The sequence below is a fragment of the Balaenoptera physalus genome, assembly GCF_965194825.1.
Source record: "Balaenoptera physalus genome assembly, chromosome: 3".
Taxonomy (NCBI): domain Eukaryota; kingdom Metazoa; phylum Chordata; class Mammalia; order Artiodactyla; family Balaenopteridae; genus Balaenoptera; species Balaenoptera physalus.
In genome coordinates, this window is record NC_138890.1 from 116,941,286 (window position 1) to 116,963,452 (window position 22,167).

A 22,167-nucleotide genomic window follows, 5' to 3' on the forward strand; every position below is an offset into this window, starting at 1 on the left:
CTAGAAGTTGTGTGTTGGAGCGTGTGTCCGTGTGCACATGTAATTTTGTGGTCGTCTTACCCTGTGTCCCTCGGTGCAGGCGCTGCCTAGAGAATGAGGAGCGACGAGCCGGCCGTGACCATGGAAGAGACGGGCGGGCCGGACGCGGCTGCGGGCCGCCTGGGGGCGCCGTACTCCGAGGCCTGGGGGTACTTCCACCTGGCGCCGGCGCGCCCCGGCCACGCGTCGGGCCCCTGGGCCACCTGCCGGCTGTGCGGGGAGCAGGTGGGCCGCGGCCCGGGCTGGCACGCGGGCACCCCGGCGCTGTGGAAGCACTTGAGGAGCGCGCACCGGCGGGAGCTGGCGGAGAGCACGGCCCGCCGCTCGCCGCCCTCCGCCCCCGCCGCGGCCGCCGAGGGCGACTGGGCGCGCCTGCTGGAGCAGATGGGCGCGCTGGCCGTGCGCGGCAGCCTGCGGGAGCGCGAGCTGGCGCGGCGCGAGGCGGCCGTGGAGCAGGGCGAGCGCGCCCTGGAGCGCAGGCGGCGGGCGTTGCAGGAGGAGGAGCGCGCGGCGGCCCAGGCGCGCCGGGAGCTGCAGGCCGAGAGGGAGGCGCTGCAGGCGCGGCTGCGGGAAGTGAGCCGCCGGGAGGGCGCCTTGGCCTTGGGCTCGGCCCTGCTGCACGCTCCGCTCAAAGAGGAGCCCGAGGGGGACCCCAGGGACGGCTACGTCATCACGAAAGTCTTCCTGTAGGTTTTAGCCGCTCCCTTCCCCCCACCCCCGGCCAGCGCTACTCAAAAAGTGAGGCCCGCGGACCGGCGTCTTCAGCCTCGCCTGGGAGCGAGATCTCAGGCCTGTTGCCGCTCTGCCTAATCGAAATCGCCAAACGTGGGGTCTTGAGAAGCACTTCGGAGGCCCGGCAGAACCAAAAATCACTCCGTGGTCCTCCGGGGTGCCTGGGAGCGCAAGCTCCAGCGGCCTCCAATGCTGGTGGCGTTTAGTGGCATCCGTGCAGGGGGTGGTTTTCCTCTGACTGACTTTGGAATGAGAGCTCCAACAGCCCTGTGAACCTAGATCACCTGGAGCCATGGCCATTTTGTGTCTGGTGACTTTGAAAGGACAGGAGCTTCCTTACACACCAAAGACTATCACACCATGTGCCTGTACACCAGCCAGGGCAACCCAGGGTAGAGGGTGCATGGAAATGAGGATAAAGCATTTTTACCCAAAAAAGAGTTTTCCTCATTTCCTAATGAGTAAATCTTTGATGAGTAGTCTTTGCCCAGCACCAAGTTCTGAACGGGAGACCGTTTAAGTGTCCAAGACTGCTCATTACCCTGTCATTTCTAGTGCCTTAGGAAGGCAGTCCTGGAGAAGCCCTCTTTTCGCTACCCTCCCCAGCTTGCCCGGCAGTACCAAGCACCCTATCTTACCTCCGCCCTCTTTCTTCCCCTGTTTCAGACCCAGTGGCAGCTGTGCTGTTTCCCCACTTAACTGCCTCACACCTGCCGCCTTACTAGCAAGACATGACCCCATCCCTCCTTGTTGTTAGGAAGGGGGCTTCTGCCCCCGCATCTCCACAGTCCTCACTCCTGGGCCAAGGGGAAGGCACTCTCCCATCTGAGGCCACCTCCTCCTCTCGTGTTTTCATCCATTCCTCTTCCACCTTTCCTGGGCCCTTCCTCCACTACGTTACCTCTTTTCCTCTGTCTCATTCCCTGCCTTTCTTCAGAGTCTTCCTCTTTAGCAATGCCCCAGTCTTCCTTGGACTGAAACGAAAGACTCCCCTAGCCTGGATGCTCCCAGCTGAGCCCCCCCTAAGCAAGGAGTGTCGAGCAGTCCTTGCTGCTTATATTTGCTCCCCATTCCTTACTCCTTCGCTCGTGGTCAGCTTTGCATGCTACACTGGACTCTTAAGAAGCCGCTACAGTCTCACAATGGCTGAATATGATGATTTATTTTCAGCCTTCATCTTGCTTAATCTGTCCCTTCTTGACATTTTTCCTTTGGTAGATGGAACTTGCTTTTCCTCCAGAGAATTCCTTTTCCTGATGTAGACTGGTTTCCAAACAGTTTTTCTTCAGGTCTCTTTTTTCCTCATTCTTCTGAGAATTTGAAAATGTTCAAGCATCCAGAAAAAGTTGAAAAGCTAGTACAATGAATACCCACATATACCCTCCACCTAAACAGTTGTTAACATTTTTGCCATATTTATTTTTCTTCCCTCCACCCCAAAACATGCATGGCATTTCATCCCTAAAGTATTTCAGCATGTTTATCCCAATAGCCTCTAAGATAGAGTCCTTAATTGAAATTCCCTAATTGTCCCAAGAGTGTCTTTTTCTCTTTTCTAAAAAACAGGGCCCAGTTAAGATTCATACATTACTTTTGATTATAACTCTAGTCTCTTTTAGTCTAGAACAGCCCCCTTACTATTTTTTTTCCATGACATTTACTTTTTAAAAAGTCCCGGCCATCTTATGTATGTCTTATAGACGTCCTGTATTCTGGATTTATCTGATTGTTTCCTTAGGCCAATTTATGTACCCAATCTTGGTTCATCTATACCCGTAGAGGTACAATAATCACCTCTGTGCCAGCGACTCCTGACTACCTCCAGCCTTGAGTGTTCTTCCGGGTCTGTCCTTCATGGCCAGTCCCCTGCAGCATGTCTCCACCTCTACTTGCATATCTTGCCACAGGAGATGGTAGGGGTAATTCTATTCAACTCTGCATCTCCACCCCTGACCCAATAACTAATAACTACTGGGCTCTTAAAATGTATCAGGTACATTTACATGTATTATCTCACTTTATTTCCACAGCAGCTCCTTGGGGGGTGGGTATTAATACTACGCCCATTTTACAGCTAAGGAAACTGAGAGAGGGGTTAAGTGGCTTGTATGAGATTACAGCTAGTAAGTAGTTGAGTCGGGTTCCAAATCCAGTCTCTACCTGCAGATGCCATGCTCCCAGCTGCCGTACTGTTGGCCTTGTTACTCAGTCACCGGAGCTGACACCTGTTTCATTCCTAACTCCAACTCCAGGTAGTACCATCAGTGACATTAACATGTACTGAGCACTCACCATGCCAGAGCTGTGCTAAAATGCTTCACAAGAATAACTGCCTACTATGCAGCAACCCCATGATATAATTACTCTTACACCCATTTTGTAGAGGAGAAGAGATAGGCTCAGGGGAACTAAGTAATGTCACCGCAGAGTGGGATATGAGCACCATTCTCACTGAATCCTAGGCCCCTGATCTATTGAGTCTATTTCTACAAAGTGTCACAGCTGTCTTCCTTCTGATGCCACCTGCTCAGCTCAGGCCCCATTTATTATTCATCTGGGATTCATCTTCCCATCCTTGTGTTCCCACACTGTCCCCTACTTGGCCAAAGGAACTGTCCTAAGCTGACATTGATTATATCACATTTCCTGCTCAAAGGACCCCCAAGATCACCCATCATCTACAAGCTCTAGCTTTGTGGCTTGACATTCAAGTCTCCTCTACCACTGTGCCAGTCTTATCTGTCCCTTCCCCTACACATGCTGTATGCTTTGGCCAAATTGGACTCCTTGTTCTTCTGACATGCCCTGGTCTTGGCACCTCTGTGCCTCAGTTTGCCTTTCCTCCACTTAAAAAGCCCCTTCAATTTCTAAGTATGAAAAATCCCGCCCATTTTCTAAGACCTAGCTCAAATGCAACTGCCTACATGAAGCTTTCCAGGATTCCTCATCATTCAGAGATGATTCTTTACTTCTCTGGACTCTCAGCATTTTGTATCTCAAAACCCTTAGAAAGGCCATCTAGCGTGTGGCTCTGTGGGTTCCTGTCTTACCTCCCTTGCCTGAGCCCTTGGGACTTAAGGATGGAGTTCACTCATCCTTCTACTCCCACAGTGACTTGCCTGTAACAGCTGCTCAATAAATATTTGAGGCACTGAACTCAATGTCTAAGATTTTCACAAGTCTTCTCAAATTATTAATATAATTATTCATTTATCTTTAATCCTCTAAGTAGAATTCCTAACAGAAAACAATAGCCTAAAAGGAAGTAGCAGTAAATTTTTAAAAGCTGTTTAGTCAATAAAGATTTAATAAGTGTCAGTTATTGGGCTGTTTGGTTTGAATCCAATCACCTAGTATGTCATTATCAGGAACACTTTTCTTAAAACTATTTTCTTCACTACACAATTAATAAAAATGCAATGCCCCACTCTACGAAGAAAAGCTGAAAAAAAATCCCCCGTAGTCCTGTCAGTCACCTTAGACTGCTATTAACATTTTAATGTATTTTATTCTCTTGTCTCTTGCAATTTTTGTATTACTCTAATAATAGTATGATCTTTAAGTATTGAAATTTAACTTCTTCATGTGGATTTATAAGTTGGGCTATAAGATCTGAATCTGGACTTTTTGGAAGGGAAAAAAAAACTTCTACAAATGTCACTCTCAGTTTCACCAATTGTTAGAACCACTAAAATAAGCAAAGATTGACTTTCAGAATCTTAACCGCTCCTTCAAAATAGATGGCTAATGGGAGCACCAGTATCCTGTTCAGGGGATGGGGAAAGCAATTAGCCTGACTGATGACTTACCACTGGTTGTGGGAGTTATACACTTTTTACACTTCTGCATTGCTATAACTTTTCTATATCAAGCATAAATTACCTTTATAATTAAAAATAAAGTTACTTACCTCTTGCAAATGGAAAATCCTTACTACCAGCATTCAGCTTCCTTATTTAAGATAAACAAAACTTCCAACACAAGAACTGAGATAATCTGCAATTCCAGAGAAGCCTAGAAGGAAATGCAGCCCTTGTCCAGTCCAACTCCATCATTTGACAGAGGAGAAAAATGAGCCTGAGTGGCTCGTCCACTCTTAGTGGCTATGATGGCTCACCTGACTCCAGCCTCCTCATCAGATATTCTGCCTCTTTGGCCTTGAGGGCTTCTGCTGGCTCACCTGGCAAAGCACAAGGGCTATCAGGACCAACTGGCTAAGCCGGCATCCTGTCAGCTAAGAGCTGGGATCTGAAAGTGCAGAGGTGGGTTCCGGGGATTGCATCAGCCTCTCTGGCTGCGGCACAGTCTGCTCACAATTAGAGTTGTCACTGCTAATGGGTGATGGTGACATGCCTTGCGTATATTGGCAGAGCTTCCCTGATTTACGTGACTAGGCTTGCTAATAGCACCAGCCAGCACTGCCTTTGAGGGCAATGCATGCAGTGGTGAGGTGGATGGCTGGAATTGGGATGCAGAATGCCCTGAACCTGACTCCTGAACTCCTGCCATGATGTAAAGCGATCAATCACTTCTTTAGGTTGAAATTTGTCAGGGAGGAGGGGGTGTGGGCAAAGCAGGGTAATGACAACCAAGGTTGAAAGAGCTAGGGCCCTTTATGCACCTAAGTTTTCATCCCTGGAGGCTGGAGAAGGGAAGGGATTGGCTTGGTTTGGGCTGAATTTCTACTTTAAACGGCTGTGCATGTCTTAATGTCTTAGAAGGGATTCATAAAAACTGAGCTGTTGTTTTGTTTTGCTGCCATGGACTCATTAGGGAATTCTATTTCTAAAGGTTTGATCTTCTTACCTTTCTACAACTTGAATCTGCTCCTTTGTCTGGAAAATGGATGAGGTGATCCTTAAGGTCACCTTTAGCTCTAACATGCTATGATTACATAAAATACAGTGAAACATCAATCAGTCTTTGAGTGAATCAGCTGTTCTGTTTAGATTTTCTTGTTAATTGCAGATTTAGAAGAAAATGTTGAAAGTCACATATGTGTGTTTATTATTAAAAATAATAATAGTATATCACACGTCTACAGAATTGAGGTACTAACTCTATGGGATTCACTACCTAGAACTGAAAATGTGTGCAGTGGTAATGAGCGTGCTCTCCCATACCATACTCTTTTTGTCTTCACAACAACTTGCTGGCAGGACAGGTATAATCATCCCTGTTTTACTGTGAGGCTCCACACTTCAACAAGGTGAAATGGCCTGCTAAAGGCCACACAGCTTAATAAGTAGCAGACTGGAGGCTGGACCTCAATCCGTGGTTCCCAGTCAGACTTGGGACCAAAGAGTTGCACCTCCTTCCACAACTCTCTTCTGGCTCACCTCTTTACCAGTGCCAGGACCTCTGTATCATGGCCTTAGTGTTTGCTGACACTTGGGTCAACGTTGGCTACTTCCCATCCACGAGCTCTGGTGCTGAGGGTAAGCAAGCCAGCTTTCCCAGAGGAAGCAAGGTTGGCCTTTATTAGTTTCCTATTGCTGCTGTAACAAATTACCACAAACTTAGTGGCTAAAGACAACACAGATTTTATCATCTTACAGTTCTGCAGGTCAGAAGCCTTGAAATGCATCTCAAAGTGTTGGCAGGGCTGTGTTCTTTTCTAGAGGCTCTAGGAGAGAATCTGGTTTTTTGCCTTTTCCAGCTTCTAGAGGTTGCCCACATTCCTTGGCTTCTGGCCCCTTCCTCTTCAAGGCCAGCAAGGACCGGTCTGTCTCACGAGGCATCACTCTGCCTCCCTTGTCCACATTTAAAGGACCCTCTCCTTATCTTAAGTTCAGTTGGTCAGCAGCCTAATCCCACCTGCAACCTTAATTCCCCCCTGCCAGGTAACACTGCGTTTCCAGGGATTAGGGTATAGACATTTGGGGAAGGCGGGGAGGTGGCAGGCATCATCTACCCACCACAGCATTATACTGCCTGACCCAGGTCTGGGGGGCGGGGGGCGGTTTAGAAAGGCACGTGCCTGATGGGGACCCCCTATTCCTCAGGAATCCACACTTTACTGGGGGTCCTAATCTTTCCCTCTTGTATTAATATTTTACTCAGGCTCTCTGCCCAGTGCAGGGAGCCCTCATAGACTTTTCTGAGAAAGATACCTAGGTGACTATGAAGAATGCCTCTGGGGGGAAATCAGAGGCCTCCAGAGTTCTGAGAACATTTACAAATTTGTGGCACAGAGTAGGATCTGGCTGACTAGGAAGGCTGGGGGTGTGTGTGCAAGGAGTTGATCGAGCCTTTGGAGTCAGATGTGAATTAAACTCTAAGCTTTCAAAAAAAAAAAAAAGTACTCAAAATGTTATGATTAGTGGAAATGTTGAAACATAAAAAAATTAAAATAAAATAAAATCTAAGCTCCCAACCACCTATGTTAGGTGTCACCTTGGCAACCAGCTCCACCTCTCTGAAATCCAGTTTCTTCATCAGTAAAATAGAGATAAGACATACCTTACAGAGTTGTTATAAGGATTACTATTTAGGCAAATTCTGACATAGTTTAAACTCAATAACTATGACTTCTTTTTCTCCTCTTACTTATCTGAATGGGAGCTCAAAACCAATCCAAAGGACTTCAGAAAGAGCAAGTTCCCTGGGATGATTCCCGAGAGGAGAGGCACATAAGCCACAAAGGTTTGCCAAGTCATTTTCCCTCATGATGGAACTATTTTTCTCTCAAAACATAAATTTCATACCTGATTTGCCAAATAAGCTAATCCAGTCAAACTCAATATGGCTTGTGACTACAAAGTAATCTGACCAATCTTACAAGTAAATATATCAAAACCTACCCATTTAAGCACTTCTGCCTTCAAAGTTGTCACCTTTGACGACTATACAGTTATTCCAAAAATGCTTCCATGCTTAAAACACTTCTGGAACTCCTCTTTTAGAGTAGCTCTTGGAATTTCTGGCACATTCTTTAAAACACCCTAAAGTTGGCAAATATTCATCTTACCAGGAAAAGTTGATTTTTGAAAAGAGCTGCCAGTTACTCAGAGCCCAGTCCGGTGAATATAACCAGATTAACATGTCTTGTTAATAAGGTGTGGTTATAATAAAGCAGTGATAATTCTGTGTGTGTGTGGTTCATAAATTGGCCTTGAAGGTGTTGTACATTAAGGTTAAGTAAAGGGAGCACAGTCGTAGTAGAGATTAAAGCCCATCTGAGTGGGTTTATGATGTGAATGAAGTCAGATAGCCCTGGGAGTCATGACATATTTTAAATAGTACTAAATGTTTCTCTTTATGAAAATCTTAATTATGACATTCTCTAAAATCTGATTTCATAGTATTAAAATGAAGGCTTTAAGGAAAAGCAATAAATGCTAATGAAAGCTTTATTATTTCAGTATATATTCTCCTGGGCCTCTGGTCAAGGTAAGTAATGATCAGATGAATGAGCTGGCAGAAGTCTGTTAGTAATTGGAAGCTAAGTAACACACTGTCACATGTTTAAATGTATTTAATAATATTCCACCAACTTTTCCCTGTCTTGCTTTCTGGGCAATGAAACGTAGATGAGGAAATTTCTGGGCATTTTAACAGAGATGAGGAAAGCTAGCTTTCTGTTGGGAAAATTTCTGAAAGTCATTCTTACTCAGCAGACACAAAACATTGTTTGCCTCCATCACATCCGCTTCCCCACGTGTGTCTGCTCCTCATCCTCCAGGGACTTTTTGATTTAAATGTTTTCCATCAACTCCAATTTCTAACGACCTGATAAATGTTGCTATTTTTTTCCTTGGTACTTCAGTGCTCTATTGTTCAGACTTAGAACCACAAAACCCCAATGTCTTGAGCAGGCAGTTACTATTATTTCAGGTAATTAGAGGAGATACATAATCAAATGAGGGGCTACAGCCTCAGTAAGGTTCTACTGCTGTCTACATATCCAAAACCCTTAAAAACATGACTAAAATATTTTGAAGGCAGAGTTTATAAGATTCCCCTAAAAAGGTGTGATTTAGAGACAGATCTGAAACCATTAAAAACAACAACAACAAATTGCTCCTTCCCCTCCACCCCAAGAACTTTGGCTTTTGAAAAAACTTTGAAGTGAACAGAAACCATTTTGGATTAATACTTTTTTTGAAACTATCAAGACCTTCGTGTGACTACTTGGCCTTTGCATTCTACCAAATAGTATCTAAAAATAAATGTAAGCTCCAAGACTGCAGCAAGTCTTACCCGATTTGTTTACTGCTGTATCCCAAGCGCCGAGAATAGCGCCTGGCCTATATTAAGGCCACCTGCTGAATGAATGCATTGCTGCTGAACTTTTATTCTTATATAGAAGTATCTGAAATCTAGTTGTTCGAGTTCTCCCTGTAGCTCCCCTGCTCCCACAGGGTACTGAGAGCCAGGGTGACCTGTGAGACCTCCCTTTTTCTCCAATGGCTTCATTTCCAAAGTCATGCAAAATCTACCCCTTCTTTGAGGATGACCTCAAAGGGTCACCCATGATACCTTCTACGCTTTCTCACCGTCTATCATCTACCGGTCTCCTGTTCATTCTCCAATATTAAGAAACCCAGCTCCTGGGCTTCCCTGGTGGCGCAGTGGTTGAGAATCTGCCTGCCAATGCAGGGGACACGGGTTCGAGCCCTGGTCTGGGAAGATCCCACATGCCACGGAGCAACTGGGCCCGTGAGCCACAATTACTGAGCCTGCGCGTCTGGAGCCTGTGCTCCGCAACAAGAGAGGCCGCGATGGTGCCGCGATGGTGAGAGGCCCGCGCACCGCGATGAAGAGTGGTCCCCACTTGCCGCAACTAGAGAAAGCCCTCGCACAGAAACGAAGACTCAACACAGTCATAAATAAATAAATAAATAAGTAAAAGAAAAAAAAAAAAAAAAAAAACCCAGCTCCTGATGCAGTCTTGTCCGCGTATCGGCACCTCAGGGAATGAAGACGACCCACCCACTTACTCGCCTCATCCGTCATCCTCCCTGACTTCTACTAATAACCACCATCTCTGCTCCAGGAGTCTACTCCCAACCGCATCCTTGGTATTTTTTTTTTATATATAAATTTATTTATTTATTTTTGGCTGTGTTGGGTCTTCGTTGCTGTGCACGGGCTTTTCTCTAGTTGCGGCGAGCGAGGACTACTCTTCATTGTGGTGGCTTCTCTTGTTGCGGAGCACAGGCTCTAGGCACACAGGCTTCAGTAGTTGTGGCACGTGGGCTCAGTAGTTGTGGCTTGCAGGCTCTAGAGCGCAGGCTCAGTAGTTTTGGCTCACGGGCTTAGTTGCTCCGCGGCATGTGGAATCTTCCTGGACCAGGGCTCGAACCCGTGTCCTCTGCATTGGTAGGCGGATTCTTAACCACTGCGCCACCAGGGAAGTCCAGCGCTCTTGGTATTGATAGCACAGCATAATAACACTAACAGTCACTAATATTTGAGGGCTTACTATGCACTGGACACTGTGCTCAGTGCCACACAGGCCTTCTCTCATTTAAACTTCCCAACAACCCCATGAAGACATTAAGCTAGAGGTTTAAATAAATTTTTAAATGTCACTCAGCTGAGGAGTGGTGGAGCTGTGATTTGCACCCAGGTCAGTCAGACTCTTCAGCCAGGGCTCTTAACCATCCCACTGGGATGAAAAGAATCAAAACTTAAACCCCAGCTCTGCCACTCTGTCACACAGACTTTTTGGCCTTGAGCAAAATAAACACCTAAGTCTCAGCTTTCTAGTTCATAAAATACTGGCAGAAGTAAAGAAGATAATATATGTTAAGTGCTTACATAGAACAGTACCTAACGTACCACAAATGTGTGTTCCATTCATCCTATTAACAAATGCTTAATGAACACCTCCTAAGCATCCAATCCTGTGGCAGGTACTGAAGACACAGCAGTGACTAAGACAACCAAGTTCTCTGCCTTCACAAGTCTAACCAGCCCCTGTTGCATGCTCAATAATAAATATTTGATAGAACAAGCCCTCAAGGAGGTCTGCTAGCCTCCACTCTGCCTCTCTTCAATCAGCCAGTTATTTTGCTATAAAGCAATCTAATGAGGGCCCTTCCTGGCTTAAAATCCTTCAGAAATTCCTCATTTGCAAAGAGATAAGAACCAAATTTCTTAACACATTATGTGAGAGCAACTGTACTTAAGTGGCTCAGTTCTCCTCCCTACCCCAACCTCCTCTTCTTTAATCAGTGAAACTCTTTCTTCATTTGAAATCTATTTGGAATCTTGAATTGTAAACCAGATCAACGTAGACCTATTCTGTTAACGGCATGAGAACTGGAGTCACCAGTTTGCCATCCTAACCCCTTCCCACCCCTATCACTCACACTCACACACACTCACACACACACACACTCACACACACACCCCTGTAGCTCCTAAGGCAATGCCACAGGTTCTGTCAAACAGTTTGAAAACCAAGTTTAGATCAGTCTTTTTCTAACTGTAGGGCACAGCCCATTAGTGAATTATGAAATCACTTTAGTGGCTGGAATCAGTGATTTGGAAAACAAAAATAAAAGTGCATTACATGAACTAATAATGGCTAAGTATTGGTATATAAAACCTGTTATATATGCACACACAGACCCTCACATTCTGAGCTGTGACATAAATTGTATTTCTTAATGTGGATCATAGTCAAAATGGTTCAAAAGCCATTGCTTTACATCCTCTTGCAGCTTCAGTTCCTTCCATTTCCTCAGTCACATAAAACTCCATCCATTATCAAGCCACTTGTGGTTCCCCAAACCCATCTTGCTCTTCCTCTTCTATGCGTGTAAGTGTATGGTGCTAGGCACCAGGAACGCAGTTTCAAGAAAAAGCAAAATCTTGCTTACATGGACAAATATACAAATCACACTATTTAGCTGTGAACCCAAATAAGTAGTCTAAATGAAACAAATCTGGATTTTCAAGAACATGTACCAAAGACAATTAGGGAGACAAGGGAGCCATCCCTGAAGAAGAATCAGTTAGCAGAGATCTAAAGAATATGTCAGAGTTAACTAGGTAAAAGGGTAGAGGACGAGCATTCCAGACATAACAAAATATAGGCAGCCCTGGGATGAGAGAGGATATGGCATGTCTGAGGAACTGAAAAAAAGGCCAGAGTGCTGGAGCCCAGAGAACGAGTGGGAGGGCAATACGAGACAGGACGGGAAAGGTTGGCAGTAGTTAGACCAGGTGGGGACTTACGGGCTAGGATTTTGTTTTCTGTCCTCAGAGTAATGGAAAGCCATGAGGAGGATTTAAACAGGAGATGATGAAATAGGAGTTTTGAAGACACTATGTCTGCAGTGTGGAGGATGGACTAGAGGGAAGGAGTGACTGCAGGGAGACCAGTTAGGAAGCCAGTAGAATAATCCAGGTGAGTAGTGACAGTGAATTGATTCACTATATTGGAAGTCAGGGGAAAGAGGAGAGAGGGTGTGGTAGTGAAATAGAGACCGACTCCTAGGTTTTGGCTTGCATAACTGGGCAGATGGTGCTGCTAGCTGACAGAGTAAACTGGAGGAGACAGGGTTTGGAGAAGACTCTGGGTTCAGTCTTAGATAAGCTACATTTAAGGTGACTTTGAGTTGGATATGTGCCCTGCTAAGACAACCTGGAAGCCATGGGAGTATAGCTGGTAAATGAAGTTGGGCATGAGTGTGAGGAAAATACCTGGGCTTGAGACCTGAATGCCTCTCCACTCTTCCTGGTGTTGTATTTCTACTTATTATAAATGTCTATGAATACACATAGTTAACTACACAGTTTTACTGCTTTAAAGTTCAAATACAGAAATGAATAAAAAGCAAAAATCTGCTCACTCCTTGGGTAAGTAAACACTTTGATACATACCCTCATATAGTTTTTAAATGGGATGATGCTTTACATACTTTTCTACAGTATGCTTTTTTTTTTATAAATTTATTTTATTTATTTATTTTTGGCTGTGTTGGGTCTTCATTGCTGTGCGTGGGCTTTCTCTAGTTGCGGCGAGTGGGGGCTACTCTTCATTGTGGTGCACGGGTTTCTCACTGTGGTGGCCTCTTGTTGCGGAGCACGGGCCCTAGGCGTGTGGGCTCAGTAGTTGTGGCACGCAGGCTTAGTAGTTGTGGCACGCAGGGTCAGCAGTTGTGGCACACGAGCTTAGTTGCTCCGCGGCATGTGGGATCTTCCCAGACCAGGGCTTGAACCCGTGACCCCTGCATTGGCAGGCAGATTCTTAACCACTGCACCACCAGGGAAGCCCCAATATGCTTTTTTAAATCAGCAATGTAATAAGAATATTCTTCTCTATCATGGTATAGACAGTTCTATCTTACTCATCTGAATGGCTACAAAGTATTACATAGTAGGCCTGCAACACAATTTAACCAACACCCCAAGTCACCACTAATGGATAGCTGGGTTATCTGGCAGACAGTTACAGGCCCATTCAGTAGCCATTGTCCCCCTCTGCCTTGCTCATTGAACCTGATTTTGTTCCAACAAGCAACATGTTCTGCCCTAGGTGACAGCTCATGATTGGCTTAAGGCAAGTGAGACCATCCTGTTGGCCTACCTTTTCAACTTCCCTTGCAGCTATGCGCAGTAATGTTATCAGGCTCTGGCTAATAACCCTAAGTAGAAGTCTGTTTTGAGAGTTTCTGAGTAAGCTTTTGCTTTCCTGATAAAAGAGAACTAACAGGAATACTGCTCTTTCCTCTTTCTTCTGTTTTGGACATGACTGTGACGACTGGAGTTCCAAAAGTCATTTTGCAACTACAATGCCATAAGCCAGCACTAAGAAGAGTAAAGCAGAAAGGCAAAGAGAAAGCCTGGGCCCTGATACACATAGACACACACGTAAACACTGACTCATTTTAAAGAATCCAAATGTATTTCCACTTTAAAGCCTGAAAAAGTAAAATGAAATGTTTTAGATCAAAGATTCAAGGCAGAGATATAAGTGATGCCCTACAAAAATAAGAAGCACACTTAGAACAACACAATGGGGAAAATACTTTCAGCTGTTCCTGAGAACACCTTTAGATGCTAGGTCTAGAAACGCCTTTCTGGCTCCCTGCCAAGCACATCCCTCTGTCCTGCAACTCGTTAGGAAGGCCTTTGTATACAATCTCTCCTTGCTGGAAATTTCTATTTCTTTTGCCTGCTCTTTGAAAATGTGCCAAATTAAGAAATAATCTTTTACATGAAAAGTTGGAAGGTGTTTGAATTGGGTGAACCATAACTTTTCATAAGTTCACAACTAAAGTAAGTGAAACATCAGAAGTAAAAACTTTTAAAAACAGAAAGAAAACAATCCCCCCCTTTCTGAGAAAAAGTGCTTCCTGGCTATTTAATTCTAGAAAACAATTTCTGTTATTTTACAGTAATGGTGATGGTTTCTTCTGTTCTCTATTTTGCCAGCTTCTCATGTTCTGGCAAAATATGTTAGATTTCTCAAAATTCAGCAACTTGTAGCTCCACTTAAACACTTAAAGGCTATTAAGTTAATAAATTTATACTGCATGAATAAACTATAGTTTTAAATATTAGACGCAAAACAACTTTATGTGTAATTCAAATTGTACATAATCCATATTTATGCTTCTAAACAAACAGAAGCTCACATTTGTACTACTTTTACAGTTTACAAAGTGCTTTTACATACATTTTCCCATTTTCTATTCAAGACAAACATGAGAGTTAAATATTCTCATTTCACAGGTAGAAATAGAACCAGACATTATTCAGTGCTTTAACCAGTATATAGTATAGCCCTGAGACTTTAGATCTGCAAAGGGTTTTAATAAAGCAAATATCACATATATTTCAATTTTTATCACCATTTTCAAGTTTCCATTTTCTTAACAAAAGAAAACAATGAAAAAGTTTTCCACAATCTAATAATAAAAATGGGAAATATTACATAGACAGTTGTATACTAACCCAATGAGTGAGATCTACCAGAAGCAAGTTTACTCTGAGGGTCCTATATTGTTACCTATATGTAGGGCACCGGCACCAGAACCACATTTAGATGAGTAATTTTTCTACTTCAGAGAAAATAATGCAGGACACTCCTAGTGCCTCCAAGTCTAATGTACATATATGTGTATGTGTTAGTGTATGTAGGTGGCCAAAAAGGATACAGAAAAATACTTAATCTAGATTTTTAGAGTTACAGGACCTCGGTTTTTCCCATCTTAGGCCTTTAATAACGACAATTGTTTGGTCATATGTCTCATCTTTAGTAATACATTTATTTTTCTTTCCACACCCCCCCTTTCTTCCCAAGTACCCTGTACATTAAGACTAGAAATTCCAACAGGTAGCCTTTCTTTCTGAATTATCTTCCCTATTGCATACTTTTTTCCAGAATTTTCCTTTCCTATTTCTATATCTTGAAGACATTTCTTTATAGTAGATGAAGGAGCTATATAGTTTATATTCATTATGAGAAAAGATCAGTTCCAGCACTGATTTCCCAGCAAAAAGCTGAGAGAAAAGTTGAACAGAAAGGAAAAGAACAGTGTTAACTGGCAGAGCGGTGACACCTGCACTCAGAAAGCTGCACTGCAGTCTCCGAAAATCTGAGGTTATCCTTTCATTACTGTGCTGCCAATTTACAGAGGAAAATTCTGGCTGGTCATGAGTTCAAAGCAGACCAGTATGTTTAAATTATTGGTTCAATGAATCATTCTTTTTGATGTTATAATGTTTTTTATTGCATTTGAAGACGTTTTCAATAAGTATCTTGAGTCTGAGGCCTTGGCTAGGTAACCCTTTTTCAGTAGAAATCAGATTTTTCTGGCACAACTCCATTGCCAGCAATGGGATTTATCAAAACTACAAATGCCAGCACACTGAATATTTCAATACTGTACTCAATTGTTCATTATCTAAATATTTCAGCTATGAAACAAACCAAAGGTAAATGCTTTATAGTACAAATCAACAGATTCTTCACAGAAGAAAACAATGAGACTGATTTTCTACAACATGTCAGCTGTTCATTAGCTCTTCAATAATATTACTTGGGTTATTTCAAATATAATAACATTTATACACCACTACCCATGTTTTCTCAACATTTTCTACCTAGGTCCTAAAGGGCATAAACAAGGATGTATATAGTCAGAATTGTTTTTATAAACTTTCGATGTTTCTTTTGTTATGCATCGTACAATAATGAATATAAGGAGACAAGGACAAATGTACATTTAAGTTAGTGGTTACATGAATTTTGCTTATATGGCTAGTTGCTTATATGGGTCTTGCAAATGACAAAATAAAGTAACAAAGCTTGATAAGCTCATCTGTGCCCTGTGAACTTTAGTCCACCCACAGCATAACTCGATTCAGTCACTATTTATTAGTTTTTTAAAATGTTTTTTAAAAACTGCAAACCACACTTTATTACACATTTCTGAATCAAGAGGGGGTAAATTGTGACACGGTTCCCTCATGCCACTGACTCTTTTGGAGAGAAAATGTATGCAATTAAACAAGAGTTTCCAAATTCTATAAAAAAGCTTTTGTGTTCTATGACTGACCTTCACTCTACAGTCCCTTTGACCCAAGGCACAGTCCCTGGTGCATCTTTTTGAGATTTAGTTTCGGGGAAGTTTTCAGCAAACCTCTCTCGTGCTTTCTCCCAGTTCTTTTTGCTCTTGTTTTGGAGAAGGTGAAGATCTTCAATTGAAGATGGCTTGCCTGTCCCCAAGCCTGCATGTGTTCGCCGAAGTTGAAGCTGGATCTGTTACCAAAAGTTAAGAAGAGAACTTACTGTAGTATCTAAACACACTGAAATCTGCTGTATCCAATTTGGTACTTTAACTATAATTCTTTGAATTAGAAAAGATTGATGCATAAGAAAAAACTGTCAAATACATCAAATACATACAGGAATAAATACATGATTATACATGGAACTCAAACTCATTTTTCTACATTGTCTTGCTTGTCAATAAGTACAGTTGACTCTATAGAAAACAGAATGCTCCTTAAATAGCAATCACCAAATTTCACTGAGATGCTGCAGAATCAATCTGTCATCTACTCTAACGAGAAGTAAAAGCAATGGATGTATTTAAACCTACAGTCCAAGCCTCGCCTAAGTAAGTGAACAGGTAAGTTAAACATTAAGAGTCATAAAAAGAGAACTTGTTTATTTTCATAAGAGGAGGGGAGGAGTTCGCATTATTATGAGAACCATTATAAGCCACCAGTTACTGAGTGCCTAATATATGTCAGGCACCATCCTAGGGGCTTTATGTTCAGATATCCCTGAAAGAGTTCTCATTATCCCCATTTTTACATATGAAAACTGAAATCCAAACTTGCCCTAAGTCGCACAGCTAGTGATAGAACACATATTCTAACCTGACTACAAAACCCATGTTCATCCCACTCTACCTCAATGAAATGAGAAAATTTACATTAAACTCACACTGATGCACCCATTATTTCTTTAGGTACCAAGTAATCATCAAGAAAGTTCTTTGATCATATTACTACTTTGTAAGGTTTTTGTGAAAGAGAATCTGAACCTCCGATGAACCATAGGACTATAGAATTAAACCACTGTGTTGTTTTCCGGACATGATTCTCTCTATTGCTTGTTACATGCTCTGAATCTTGAACCTAAAACAGATTCTCCAGCTAGTACAGAGTCTGCCTGTTCATAAAGTAACACTGTGATTGCTCTTGCATGTTAGGACAAGGCACAGTAAAGAAGTCAGTAAAAATAACTAAGACACAGAAGAACTTCTGGCTCAGGAAATAACATTCACTATCCTAGTCTGATGAAGGAAAAAACTCTAAGAGCCTTCCTAAGAACTTTAAAAACAAAACAAAACAAATCATAAACACATATATTTGGTAACTATGATTGCCACAAAGGTAGTAATTATGTCTCTTTTTGCTTGCTACAATACTCCTAGCACTTAAGGCAACACCTGGCATATAGTAAGTACAGTAAATATATCCGTTACAAGAATAAAGAATGAAAGAAATCTCGAGTCTTACCGGAGTTTTCATTCCTCCACCGTCCTTCCCTAGGCCCTCTCCTTTTTTCCAACCCATCTTTTCCAACATCTTCCGACCTTTATTGCTATCAGTAATTTCACTTTAGAGAAAAGTAAGATGAGAGTTGACTTCTAAAAGACCATTTAAGTCACATTTATAATAAATTCATGAAATAAAAATAACTGGTACAACTACTTTAGAAACTATTTGGCATTACCTAATAAAGTTGAAGATACACAAATTCTACTCCTACATATACTACTTAACAGAAAAGGGAATGTTTTGCAGCTAAATCTAATAACCACAAATTAGAAACAATCCAGATGTCCATCAGTGGTAAAGTGGATAAACTGTGGCATATTCATACAGAGAAAATTATATGGCAATGAAAATAAAATGTACCTAACATAACAAAGTAATGCTGGACAAAAAGAATATAGACACAAAATAAATACTAAATTATTCCATTTATTTAAAGTTAAAAAATAAGTGAAATTAATCTGATGCTGGTGAAGTCAGTAGAATAAGTTACCTTTGGGGAGGAGAGAGGAATAGTGATTAAGAGGGGACACTAGGAGGGTAGGTTTCTGGGGTTACTGATAATTTTCCATTTCTTGACCAAGACGTGTATTCTGCAATGTGTTAATCTTACGATATATCACTGATATTGATACTTACATTTGTGAATTTAACATCAACAAAAAAAGTTAAAATAAAACGAAACTAAACCTCTCATTAACTATTTGCATTTTGTTTTATGATCTGCTAATTTAAGGGTATTTTAATTTTATGTTCTATCACATTGTCTTTTCAGTTCTACAAAATATGTAAATTAGCTCTCCAATAACGATAACCCAAGCAATGTCAGACCAATGGATTTCATTTTTCATTTCTATCTTCTAATTTAACTGTAATACAATCTTCATATTCTCTAGCAATTATTTCAAAAATATTAAACCTTAAAATATATTTGTCGGGCTTCCCTGGTGGCGCAGTGGTTGAGAATCTGCCTGCCAATGCAGGGGACACGGTTCGAGCCCTGGTCTGGGAAGATCCCACATGCCGCGGAGCAACTAGGCCCATGAGCCACAACTACTGAGCCTGCGCGTCTGGGGCTTGCGCTCCGCAACAAGAGAGGCCGCGATAGTGAGAGGCCCACGCACCGCGATGAAGAGTGGCCCCCGCTCACCACAACTAGAGAAAGCCCTCGCACAGAAACAAAGACCCAACACAGCCAAAAATAAATAAATTAATTAATCAAAAAAATATATATATATATATTTGTCATGTTGCTTAGCATATCTAATTTAAAATGCTATATTTCATAAAATGTGACTCCATAAATTCTAAGATGCACTGTTAGTCTATGTACCATTAAGAAAAAACTGCTGTCACATGTAACTGTAAAATTCTATCCAAGTAGTGTATCTTAGAATCAATAAAATGATAATAAGTCAAAATTTAGTAACTAATTGTTAGTTCTACATGAAAGATTTAAATGTTAACTAAACCTAGAATTTATATTCCGAGAAACAAAATGTAGCTAATATATGATTAAACGCAGAAATATAATCATTTTGTAGGCTTCAAAATTACATTTTTCATGTTTATCAATGCTACTTTACCAAGAGAAAAGAACTGGATCAAAAATAAGTAAGGGACTTCCCTGGTGGTCCAGTGGTTAAGAATCCACCTTCCAATGCAGGGGATGCGGGTTCCATCCCTGGTCGGGGAACTAAGATCTCATGTGCTACGGGGCAACTAAGTCCACGCGCCGCAACTAGAGAGAAGCCTGCGCCCCGCAAAGAAAGATCCCACATGTCACAACTAAGATCCCGCAAGCCACAACTAAGACCCGACGCAGCCGCCCCCCACCCCAAAAAAGTAAGAAAAATAGTATTTCAGGGTCAAGAACAGAAGCAGTTGAGTTCTGAAATAACTATTAAAAGTATCAGTCCATACCAATTTCTTACTAGCCCAGCCTCCTAAATATCTAATATATAAAAGTATGGTCACTCAGTTGTGTGGCTACAATGTTAGCTATGCATATATATGTGTGTTTAAGTTTGTATGTGATAAATCTGTATGTATACTTACATATATGATCAGTAATTTTCTAGGGAATAACGCAATACCAATATTAGAGGAAAATGTAAACAGATGTAGAGTTTCCATCTTGTTCTATATTATTCCTATAAAGGTTACCTAGCAGATTATATAGCCATATAAATCACACTACCCTATGAACGTGATTATGGTACAAAGACTGTTTCAAGCAATTAAAATTTAATACTTACGAATGAACGGATGCAGGAGCATCATCTCTTTGGAAAGTTCCTTCACTTCCTATCTGCTCCCTGCGTTTTCCAGCTCTATCTTTATATTTTGGATTCTTCAAAGCCTTTTCATCTTCGTAGTCTGTATTCTTCATAAACATGAAATATTCATTGAGGAAAACAAAACTGATAAATAAAAATATAATGTCTGTATATTTGCCTTGCTTAGCAAATATGGTCCAATGTGGTCTCCATTAAACAAGCCATGATATAAATTAAGATATGATACAAATTAAGACAATTACATTATTGAATATTTCTATGCTATCCCCTTTAATATAGTGAAAATATAGTATATTTTGAATCAGTGCTGTGTACTCATATTCTCATATGAACTACAAGTATTCAAAAAAATATGGAGAACCCCTGGGGTTGGGGAAAAAAATCTATTTCTCCTTTTCTCTAAGGAACTGAAAGTTCCAAAGGACCTAAAATATTTTGACACTGTTCCTTAGAAGGGAAAAATGTAGAAAGTCTTTAAAAAATAGATAAAAGGAAATAAATACTCTTTTACCCTGGCAATAATAATAGCTTTTTGCTTCAATACAGCTTCATTATATGATTAATCAGTCACTCAACAAATATTTTCTAAGTAAAGAGTAAATTATGCCCTATGCTAGGTGACAGAATGCAAAGAAATTTATAATCCTGAAGTGCAGACACACAGTCTTCAGCATGCTACAGTATGACTGGTTCAACAATTGAGGTATACACAAGATATGGCAGTGGCACAGAAGAGACAGGCAATTCAGCTTGGGGTTTCAAAAGCTCCTCTTCCCCTTTGTTACTATTTGCTAATCTTTACATAAAATGTACAACACTCATCCAAAAAGATGCTACGGACTGCTAGAGCAATGCAAGGAAAGTACCACAGAAGTTTTTACTTAATTTTGCTTTCAAAACAGAAAAATACAGACCACCAACCCTAATGGGTATTCCCCCCAGAAAATGATGTAGAAATTGAGCTAAAATTTTTGAAAAAACATTTTAGTCTCTCCTTACATATCTATTTTCCTCCCAAATTAACCTCTTAACATTTTTTTCTATTATGATTTCTCTCCCTTAGTACAACAGTAACAAAAAATACAATTCTGCATAAAAATGTTATTTTGGCAGCATCTTTTCTGACTTGTTCATAAAGTGTAAAAAACACTGGACAAATACACTTAAGACCTAGATCCTATATCTAGCTCTGTCATTTAGTAGGTAGGTGACCAGCTCTAGTTTCTCTAATGTAAACTGGCAATATTAATTACTTTCCTGGTCTACTTATAGGATTAAATGGTAATTTTTTTAAACTGCCTTACTGAGGTATAATTAACATACAATAAATTACACATAAAGTGCACAGTTACTTTTGAGATTCGTATACACTTATGAAACCATCGCAATTAAGATAATAAACATATTCATCTCCCACAAAAGTATCCTCGTCCTTCTTTGTAATCTATCCCTCCAGCCCCTCTCCCTGTGCATCTTCTCCTGTAGCCAGGCAACCACTGATCTTTCTGCCATGATACATTAGGTTTGCTTTCCTAGAATTTTATAGAATCGAAGTATACAGTATGGTTGAGTTGATCTTTGAACAACATGGGTTTGAACTCCGTGGATCCACTTATAGATTTTTTTTCAGTGGTAAATACTACAGTACTACACGATCTGCAATTGGTTGAATCTGTGGATGCAGAACCCCAGGTATACAGAACTGTAGACATAGAGGGCTGAGTACCAGCTATATGCAGATTTTTCAACCAAGGTGAGAGTCAGCACACCTAATCCCCGGGTTTTTCAACAGTCAACTGTACTCTTTTTGTCTGGCTCTTTCACTCAGCACATTTTGAGATTCATCCATGTTGTAGTCTGTATCAATAGCTTATGCTTTTTTATTGCTAGAATGTTTGACCATACAGAGTTAACATAGTTTATCCATTTATGATAGTTTTTGGCTATTAGAAAAAAAGCTGCTGTGACCATTTGTTCACTAGTTTTTGTATGAACATGTGCTTTCATTTCTCTTGGACAGAAATGAAATACTTTGAAGTAGAATGGTGAATAATACAGTAGG

The 22,167-nt window shown here is 41.4% G+C and overlaps 3 protein-coding genes across 6 annotated transcripts in view; 1 reads left to right on the forward strand and 2 right to left on the reverse strand.

The window, feature by feature from the left end:
• Positions 1 to 173, reverse strand: part of PDE8B (phosphodiesterase 8B) — a 383,716-nt gene extending 383,543 nt beyond the window's left edge. The window contains exon 1 of one of the 2 annotated variants that reach the window (XM_082457151.1): positions 61 to 173. The gene's annotated coding sequence lies outside the window, so the exon portion shown is untranslated. The remainder of the gene's footprint in view (positions 1 to 60) is intronic. The other variant, XM_082457136.1, reaches the window with a different exon arrangement.
• ZBED3 (zinc finger BED-type containing 3) lies at positions 94 to 4,698 on the forward strand (the record flags this gene model as incomplete). Its single annotated transcript, XM_082457409.1, has 1 exon — positions 94 to 4,698. One exon carries the CDS (start codon positions 94 to 96, stop codon positions 727 to 729), a length of 636 nt encoding a protein of 211 aa, XP_082313535.1. The 3' UTR covers positions 730 to 4,698.
• Positions 4,699 to 14,286: 9,588 nt separating this feature from the next.
• Positions 14,287 to 22,167, reverse strand: part of AGGF1 (angiogenic factor with G-patch and FHA domains 1) — a 47,802-nt gene continuing 39,921 nt past the window's right edge. For all 3 annotated transcript variants that reach the window (XM_082457231.1, XM_082457230.1, XM_082457229.1), the window contains 3 exons: positions 20,064 to 20,191; positions 17,767 to 17,866; positions 14,287 to 16,495 (listed from right to left, as the gene is read on the reverse strand). In XM_082457231.1, coding sequence (XP_082313357.1) covers positions 16,295 to 16,495; positions 17,767 to 17,866; positions 20,064 to 20,191 — 429 coding nt within the window. In that variant the 3' untranslated portion in view covers positions 14,287 to 16,294. The remainder of the gene's footprint in view (positions 16,496 to 17,766; positions 17,867 to 20,063; positions 20,192 to 22,167) is intronic.